Source organism: Trichechus manatus, unplaced genomic scaffold, assembly GCF_000243295.1.
Source record: "Trichechus manatus latirostris isolate Lorelei unplaced genomic scaffold, TriManLat1.0 scaffold00075, whole genome shotgun sequence".
NCBI lineage: Eukaryota > Metazoa > Chordata > Mammalia > Sirenia > Trichechidae > Trichechus > Trichechus manatus.
In genome coordinates, this window is record NW_004444011.1 from 12830613 (window position 1) to 12840914 (window position 10302).

At 34.2% G+C, this 10302-nt stretch overlaps 1 protein-coding gene across 1 annotated transcript in view; it reads left to right on the forward strand.

Annotated features, from left to right (window-relative positions):
• Window positions 1–10302, forward strand: part of CUBN (cubilin) — a 396867-nt gene that overhangs the window by 93438 nt on the left and 293127 nt on the right. Inside the window, 1 exon segment of the mRNA XM_004391280.1 lies at window positions 4578–4708. Coding sequence (XP_004391337.1) covers window positions 4578–4708 — 131 coding nt within the window.

Genomic DNA, 10302 nt, shown 5'->3' on the forward strand with positions numbered 1-10302 from the left:
ATGTTAAGAAATCTTATGTTCAAGAGGTATATTGGCCTGTAGTTTGCTTTTCTCATAATGTTTTTTTTGTTGGTTTTAGTTTTACAGTGACAATAGCCTCATAGAATGAGTTGGGAGGTATTCCTTCTTCAATTTTCTGGAAAAGTTCATGTAGAATAGATATTATTTCTTCCTTGTATATTTGGTATAATTCACCAGTGAAGCCATTTGGACCTTTACTTTGCTTAGTGAAAAATTTTTCTGTTTCTTTTTGAATGAGCTTAATTAAGAGTTTGTAGCTTTCACAAACTTCTGTAAATTTTATTTAAGTTGTCAAATACACTTAAAAATTGTTCATAATACTCTTTTATTTTCCTTTTAGTATCTGTGTAATATGCAGTGATGTCACCTTTCTTGTTCCTAATATTGGTAATCTGTGCCTTTTTTTTTACTGATATACCTGACTAGAAGTCTATCAATTTTTTAAAATCTTCTCAAAGAAACCCTATTTTGTCTTATTGATTTTCTATATTGTTTTTCTTATTTCTATTTCATTGATTTCCACTGTGATTTTTATTCTTTCTTTTCTGTTATCTACTTTGGCCTTTGTTTACTCTTCTTTTTCTAATTTCTTGATGAGAGCTAAGGTCACTGATTTAAGGCCTTTTTTCTTTTCTAATATAAACATTTAGTGCCAAAAGTTTCCTGCTAACTACTGCTTTTTGCTGCACCCCATACATTTTGATATGTTGTGTTTTCATTTTAATTTAGTTCAAAGTAGTTTCTATTCTCTTTTGATTCTTTCTTTTATCTATTGGTTAATTTAAACAGTTTTATTTAAGTTTCAAATATTTGAGGATTTTCTATGAGGATATCTTTCTGTAAATGATTTCTAATTTAATTCCATTATGGTCCATTTTATGACTTGAATCCCTTTAAATTTATTCAGTGTTATTTTAAGGCCCATAATATGGTATATCTTGGTAAATATTCTGTGTTCATTTGAAAAGAATGTGTATTCTGATGGTCTTAGGTACAATGATCTGTAAGTGTCAATTAGGTCAAATTGCTCGATAGTTTTGATCATCTTCTAAATCTTTACCGTTTTCTGTCTACTTGTTTTATCAGTTATTGAGAGAGGGATGATTAAATCTCTGATTGTGTTATGGACTTGTCTGTTTACACTTTGCAGTTCTCTCAGTTTTTGCTTTATGTATTTTGCAGTTATTATGTTATTAGGTGCATAAATGTTTAAGGTTGTTAGAGCATCCTGATGAATTGATGCTATTATCATTATGAAATGATTTAAAAATCCCTGTTAATATTCTTTGATCTGAAATCTGTTTTGTCTGATATTAATATAGTCACTCCAGATTTTTTTTTTATTAGTATTAGCATGGTATATCTTTTTACATTCATTCACTTTCAACTTATTAATGTCTTTAGGTTTAAAGTGGGTTTGTTGTTGATAGCATATAGTTTGGTGGTGATTTTTTATTCAATCATTCATTATACATTTAATGTGATTATTGATATATGTGGTTATAAATATAACATTTTATATTTATTTTGTATTTATCCCACCTATTCTTTGTTTCCCTTTTCCTCTTTTCCTGACTTTTTTGGGTTAATTATTTTTATAATTCTTTTTTAAACTGACTCCTCCTCTGACTTATTTGTATAATTCTTTGTTGTGTTATATTATTGAAGGGTTTATAGTACACATATTTAACTTATTGCAATCTTCTTTCAAGATATATTATCACACTTTAAGTATAGTATAAGAACCTTACAGCAGTTATATATCCATTTCTTCCCTCCTACCCTTGGCGCATTTCTTGTCATATACTTTACTTCTACATGTTATAAATTTCTGCAATACATTGTTACTTTTGCTTTAAACAAGTGATTTTTAAAAACAGACTTAAATAATAATAAGAAAAGTATATTTACCACATAGTTACTATTTTTTGGTGTGGATCCATATTTTAATTTGGTATCAATTTTCTTCTGCTTGAAGGACTTCCCTAACACTTCTTGTAGTACAGGTCTGTTTGTGATGAATTATTTCATTATTTCATACATTATTTGTATGTTTGAAAAGTATTTTACCTTCATTTGTGAAAGATATTTTTGCTGAGTATAAAATTCTAAGTTGACAGTTGTTTTTCCCAGTACTTTAAAGATGATGCTACAGTGTCTTCCAGTTTGTATTTTTTCCTGTGAAAATTTGCTTTTGACTGAGTCTCTTTCTACATAATGTGTCCTTTTTCTTCTGGCTTCTTTTAACGTTTTCTTTTTATCACTGTTTTGGAAGCATGGCTTTAGATTTCTTTGGAATCAGGAGTTTGAGAGAATCTTCTACTGTTTTCTCCTGTGGGACCCTCTCTAGGATGCAGCTCATCATTTAGTTTAAATATATATATATATATATACACACACACATATGTATGTATGTATGCATATATGTTGTTGTTGTTAGGTGCCATCGAGTTGATTCCGACTCATAGTGACCCTATGACAACAGAACAAAAGACTGCCCGGTCCTGGGCCATCCTCACAATTGCTGTTATGCCCATTGTTGCAGCCACTGTGTCAATCCATCTAGTTGAGGGTCTTCCTCTTTTTCTCTAACCCTCTACTTTACCAAGGATGACGTCCTTCTCCAAGTTTAGGGATAACATGTCCAAAGTATGTGAGACAAAGTTCTTGCCATCCTTGCTTCTAAGAAGCATTCTGGCCGTACTTCTTCCAAGACAGAATTTGTTCACTCTTCTGGCAGTCCATGTTACTTTCAATATTCTTTGCCAACACCATAATTCAGAGGCTTCAATTTTTTTTTTTTTTTGGTCTTCTTTATTCATTGTCCAGCTTTCACACACATATGAGGTGATTGAAAACACCATCACTTGGTTCAGGTGCATGTTAGTCAAAATGACATCTTTGGTTTTCAACACTTTAAAAAGGTCTTTTGCAGCAGATTTGCCCAATGCAATGCGTCATTTGATTTCTTGACTGCTGCTTCCATGGATGTTGATTGTGGATCCAAATAAAAAGAAATCCTTTACAACTTATTTATATAATCCTATATATATGACTTTCCAGTTTTTCACTTGTTTCAGGCAGAAGGTTAAATCCTGTTACTTCATCTTAGCTGAAAATGGAAGTCTTCTGATTTTTTATTTTTTATTATTTCCTCTTGTGTTTAATTTTCTTTTTTCTTATTCCCTCCTTTTACATTTTCCTTTATCCATTATTGTCTTAAACTTATTTTTTCTCCTAGGTCTATTCTCCTCTTTCATTTTTTCTATCTTTATTTCTCATGTTTTAACCTTTTTCTTTTTCTTGTTTTTGTCTCATAACCACTGTGAAATTCATCATTTTTGCTGAATGACATAAAATATAATGATCAATTACAAACTTGGCAGAAATGGGCATATACAGAGACGTTTCAAGTTAATCCACCTACCTTTATTTTGATCAAGATCTTAAATATTTTTTTAACATGAAATGGCATTGTATACCAAATTTTCTTTTTCTCACTCACAAATCAGCTCATCCATTTCCTCATATTCCACTCTTTCCTCTTACCTTAGCTTCTACATTATTATTATTATTATTGCCTGTTGCACCATTTGGTCAATTTTGTCAAGTGTGCTTTGATTTGAGATTTCTGTTTTCTAGTTATTCCTTACAGGTGTTTCTCTAGATAAAAGCTCGTATAGTACCTTTTTTAACTGTAAGTCTATTTTTAGCATTGCTAGAATAGTTTTTGGATTAAAATTTCTTGTTTTTCAGAAAATCTGAACATGGCTTAGTAATAAATCTTTTACCTCTCTATAGGCCAGCTGTCCCAAAATTAATAGCTTTGACCTTTATAGGGATTACTATTCCAGGCACTGTTCTAAGTACTTTATACACATTATATTAGCTCATCAAATTCTCAAAACACCGCTATGAAGTAGGTACCATTATTATCCTCATTTTAGAGATAGAGAAACTGAAGCACAGAGTCTAAGTGACCTACTCGAAATCATGATGCCTCTAAGTGTTATAGCTGACTCTAGAGTCTATGCTCTATGAATTTATGTACATTGTTTCCTTTTTTGTATAAGTTTATTACATTTCTATTAATAAGTTCATTAATATGCTTTATGGTGATTTAGTATAGCTCATGCTTTCTAATTTTATTAAACTTCTTATACATAACAAGTCACACAACTAGACCCACATGTAAAACCATTTCAAGGAAGTAATCATGAACAGATGATTTTCAGTAAGCTTGTAAATATTTTGTGCCTGAAGTATATTTGTTTTATAAATATATTTGCTGTTGAGTTGATTCTAACTCATAGCTGTCCTATGGAGTGGTAAAAGATTTACTACTTAGCCATGTATAGATTTTTCTGAAAAACAAAAAATTTTGATCAGAAAAACTATTCTAGCAATGCTAAAAGTATACTTATACTTAAAAAAGCTACTATAATATTGATAGGGGTATATATTAAAACCCATTATTTTACTTACATGTCCTAATTTTTGGTAAATGTGCTAAATTTTTTAAACCTATGCATCTTTTCTTTTTTTGTTTGGAATAGATATTGTGGAAAATCAATCCCACCCTCTCTTACCAGCAGTACCAACTCATTAATGCTGATATTTGTGGCTGACTCTGACCTGGCTTATGAAGGCTTTGAAATAAACTATGAAGTGATTGATGCATCAACAGGTAACAAAGCAACATTTTATACTTGGTTTCATTTTTTCTATTATAAAACAGTACTAATATCTAAAACATAATGAGAATACTTGTTGCCAAAATTAATGGCACACAGTGACAGCTATACTTAGAATAAAATGTACAGGCTTAAATGCCTTCCTTATTTACTAACAGAGTAATGATTAGGCAATAGTATTGTATCAATGTTAAATTTTCTAGTTTTTATAATTGTACCATGGTTTTGTTCAGGTGTTTAACATCCAATGACCAAAATTGCTTTCTCAAGAAATTATTGTGTGCACACGATTTTCCATACTTGGCTAGTTTTACCTGTCTCATATACTGGGCCTCAAATTACACTGAATATTAGATTAGGATTTGGAGCAAATCTTCTGAACTCTCTGGGCAACTATTTTCTCATCTGTAAAATTCAAGGTTTGGATTTGATGATCTTTGAGATGTCTTCTGGCTCTGATCAACTATGAACACAGATTTAATTTGCTGCATGAATAAATTAGCTGTATTTTAGCTAACATACAGTGCAGTCAGAACCTCCTGAAAATGGATGAAAATTATTGTAACAATATATGCAAAGTGAGACATAAATTTATAATGACTGAAACAACTTGGTAATACTACACTAGCCTATGAGGTATTATTTAGTGCAGCAAGAAACAAGGGCAGGTAACATGTTAAAGTTAATTTTTAATAATAAAAACATTTTCAGAAAGATAAGCTACAGGTAAAATAAAGTAAGTACAGAAGAAGGAAAGAAGCAAGTTCGACAGAAAAGGAAACTTATAAAGAAAGAAATTAGAAAAGGTAAGTGATAAAAGAGAAGGGTATACTGAGGTGGCAAATTGGAAGGACTCCGGCCTGCCACCCTGCGTGATGATCACTTTTGGCTCTGTTTGGTCCAGACAGAACTGAAATCACCTTCTGTTCTTTGGCTTAGACCTGGCTGGCCACTGTGGTCGTGTCTTTCGTTGAATCAACTCATGTGTCTGACTAAACACAGTCCACCCATCCTGAATAGCAGCCAGATTATTGGCTCCAGGAAGTCACATGGCACCTACAACTTACCATTCTGTCTGCATCTGTCACAGCTTTCCCATAGATCAGGACATTAGCAATCTTCTCTCATGCATTGCTGAAGGTGATCCTCGCAGGATGGGTCAGGAACGGGTTGGGCCCAGCAAACTGAAGGAGGGTTAGGTTGGTGACAGACAGGCTGTGAGCCAGCCCTCTAGGGCAGCGTGAGTCAGAATGAGCTGCAGATGTGGAAATAAGGCGTTAGGCCTCTCTTTACAGTTGCCATTTTATTTTCAGTATTTTCTGCAGAATAAAAGAGTATCAGGGAAAAACATCAATGGAAGTCCAATGATTGGCACTCATTCTATTTTACTTCTCTAACAGAAGCTATTTTCAGAACAAGGATGGTGGTATTTGGTTGTTGGTTTCTAGTTCCTCAACATGACAGGTGTGAGTTTCCTTGCTGAAGTCTTTCCTGTCTTTATCAGATAAAGGTTAAGTTCCCTGATTTGAATGGAGTGACTTTTCCATCTGTAGTTCATGCCATGTGGCTATGATGTCAGCCCCTAAATATGAGTGTGGGGGGAAAGAAATTGCCTTCTTGTCATTACTTTGATTCCCTCCTTCATCATTTTGTTTTTGCCTTCATCCAGATGTGCCTGGGGAAATAGAAACAAAGGAACTGACAAGTAAAATGTCAGTAGATAGAAACTCTTAAGAATTTCTTAGTAACTGATCATGAGACTAGTTTTGAAAGATTTACTAATTTAAAATATACAATATTTGAATCTTGAGATAATACGTTATTAGTTAACTTCACTAATTTAAATATATTGATATCTATTGCATAGATACAATACTAACAAGAGGGGACTTTAAAAAGTATAAACAAGAACAGAAAATTTCCCTGATACATTTTCAACTTTAAAATTAAATGAAAACCTACATAACATGTAGTCCAATATTTTTCAAATTGTAATTCCTATCTCATTAGTGGGTCCTGAAATTAATTTATTAGGTTGCTACCTGCATTTGTTAAAAGTATGGGGTATAATATAAATGAATAGAACAGAAAATATCAGAGTTTATCAAAGTTAGATAAGTGTAGCTTCATGAAACTTTTGTTTGCAATATCTGTGTGTGTGTGTGTGCAGTTGATGTAAATATATTTTTCTTTTTATTGTGTGTCTTAGTCAAGAAAGTTTGAAGACACTGATCTAGTCCAATTATGGTATTTCATAAATAAGGGAGATTGAAGTACAGAATGGTGAATTTATCTTCCCAAGAACATGTAGATAGTTGGTTTAAAAGCCAAACTAGGAGGCGGAGCAAGATGACAAAGTAAGTGGAGGCTCCCGTTTACTCTCCCGGCAGCCAACCCACTGAACAACAAACATAAACAAGTACAGACTAAGATCACAAAATTCTGGACAGCAGCTGAGGTGTTGGAGAGTTGAGGTGAGTCCAGAAGTGGGGGAGAGGAGGAGCGGGGACAGCACAGAAGCTGGGGGAATCTACTCGCTAACATTGGGAGTGCTCACTCATTGCAACCATTTTGGGACGGAGCTGGATAACACCCCAAATAGGGAAACAGAAAAGGAGCTAATCTGAGGAAGCTATAGACTGATTTTTTTTCTTTTATTATGCTGTAGGTGAAAGTTTACAGAGCAAATTAGTTCCTCATTAAACAATTAATACACAAATTGTTCTGTGGCATTAGTTGCCAACTCTGCAATATGTCAGCACTCTCTTCTACTCCACCCCAGTTTCCCTGTTTCCATTCGTCCAGTTTTTCTGTCCCTTCTTTGTCTTTGCTTTTGGGCTGGTATGACCCTTTAGTCTCCTTTACATGACTCAACTACGGGGCACATTCCTCACGTGTGTTATTGTTTGCCCTATAGACCTGTCTAATCTTTGGCTGAAGGATGACCCTCTGGAGTGACTTCAGTACTGAGTTAAAAGGGTATCTGTGGATCATAATTTCGAGGTTTCTCCAGTCTCTGTCAGACAAGCAAGGCTGGTCTTTTTTGTGTGAATTTTAATTTTGTTCTACATTATTCTCCAGTTCTGTCTGGGAACCTCTGTTGTGATCCCTGTCAGAACAGTTGGTGGTAGTAGTCTGGCACCATCTAGTTGTTCTGAGCTCAGTCTGGTGGAGGTTGTGTTGTTGTGGTCCATTAGTCCTTTGGGCTTATCTTTCTCTTGTATCTTTGGTTTTCTTTATTCTCCTTTGCTCCAGTAAGGATGGGACTAGAAGATGTATCTTAGATGGCTGCTCACAGACTTTTAAGATCCCAGACTGTACTCACCACAGTAGGAAGTAGTACATTTTCTTTATAAACTATGTTATGCCAATTGAGCTAGATGTCCCCTGAGACCATGGTCCCTAGCCCTCAGCTCAGTAACTTGGTCCCTCAGGGAGTTTGGATATGTCTGTGAAGCTTCTGTGACTTTGCCTTGGTCAAGTTTTGTTGACTTCCCCAGTATTGTGTATGGTCTTACCCTTCACCAAAGTTATCACTTACCTACTATCTAGTTAGTGTTTTTCCCTCCCCACCACTGCCTTCCTTCGTAATCATCAAAGATTGTTTCTGCTATGTGTAAACCCTTTCATGAGTTTTTATAATAGTGGTCTCATACAGTACTTGTCCTTTTGTGATTGACTTATTTCACTCAGCATAATTCCCTCCAGATTCATCCATGTTGTGAGATGTTTTGTAGATTCATCATTGTTCTTTATCATTGTATAGTATTCCATTGTGTGTATGTACCACAGTTTGTTTATCCATTCCTCTTCTGATGGACACTTAGGTTGTTTCCATCTTTTTGCTATTGTGAATAATGCTGCAATAATGCATATGTCTATTCGTGTGACGGCTCTTATTTCTGTAGGATATATTCCTAGGAGTGGGATTGCTGGATCATATGGTATTTCTATTTCTAGCTTTTTAAGGAAGCACCATATCATTTTCCAAAATGGTTGTATCATTTTACATTTCCACCAGCAGTGCATAGGAGTTCCAACCTCCCCAAAGCCTCTCCAACATTTGTTATTTTCTATTTTTTTGATTTGTATCAGTAATGCCAGGGTGAGATGGTATCTCATTGTGGTTTTGATTTGCATTTCTTTAATGGCTAGTGATCATGAGCATTTCCACATGTGTCTGTTAGCTGCCTGAATGTCTTCTTTGGTGAAGTGTTTGTTCATATCCTTTGCCCATTTTCTAATTGGATTCTTTTTCTTTTTGTAGAGATGTTGGATTTTCCTATAGATTTTAGAGATTAGAACTTTGTAAGGTATGTCAAAGCCAATTTTTTTTTCCCAGTTTGTAGGTTCTCTTTTTACACTTTTGGTGATGTCTTTTGATGAGCATAAGTGTTTAATTTTTATTTTTTCCTTTGTTCCTTTTTTTAAAAAAAAGGTTAAATTTTTAGAAGATCCCAGTTATCTATTTTATGTTCTGGTGTTTGTGTATTGTTAGTTATGATTCGTATCCTGTTTATGCTATATATCAGGGCCCCTAGGGTTGACCTAGTTTTTCTTCCATGATCTTTATAGCTTTTGGTTTTATATTTATGTCTGATAATATTTTGAGTTAGTTTTTATGTATGGTGTGAGGTATGGGTCCTGTTCCATTTTTTTACAGATGGACATTCAGTTTTGCCAGCACCATTTGTTAAAAAGACTGTCCTTTCCCCATTTAATGGACTTTGGGCTTTTGTCAAAGATTAGGTGGCTGTACGTAGATAGATTTACATCTGGGTTCTTGATTCTGTTCCATTGGTCAATGTGTCTGTCATAGTACCAGTGCCAGGTTGTTTTGACTACCACAGCTGTATATAGTAGTTTCTGAGGTCAGAGAGTGCAAGGCCTCCTACTTTGTTCTTCTTCTTCAATAATGCTTTACTTATCTGGAGCCTCTTTGCTTTCCATATAAAGTTAATGATTAGTTTTTCCATCTCATTAAAGAATGTTGTTAGTATCTGGATCAGGATTGCATTGTATTTGTAGATTGCTCTGGGGAGAACTGATATTTTCACAAAGTTGAGTCTACCTATCCATAAGCATAATATGTTTTCCCACTTATGTCGGCCTGTTTTGGTTTCTAGCAGTAGTGTTTTGTAGATTTCTTTGAATAGATCTTTTACGTCCCTGGTTAGATTTATACCAAAGTATTTTATTTTTTTTTAGGGACTATTATAAATGGTATTGCTTTCCCAGTTCCCTTTTCGTAGTTCTCTTTCTTGGTGTATGGGAATCCAACTGACTTTTGTATGTTTGTCTTGTATCCTGCTACTCTGCTGAATCCATTAGTTCCAGTAGTTTTCTTGTGGAGTCCTTTGGGTTTTCTATGTATAGTGTCATATCATCCATGAATAGGAATAGTTTTACTTCTTCCTTATCAATTTGGATGCCCTTTATTTATTTTTCTTGCCTTGTTGCTCTAGCTAGGACTTCCAGCACAATGTTAAATAGGAGTAGAGATAAAGGGCATCCTTGTCTTGTTCCTGTTTTCAAGGGGAATGTTTTCAGCCTCTCTCCATTAAGAATGATGTTGGTTGTTGGTTTT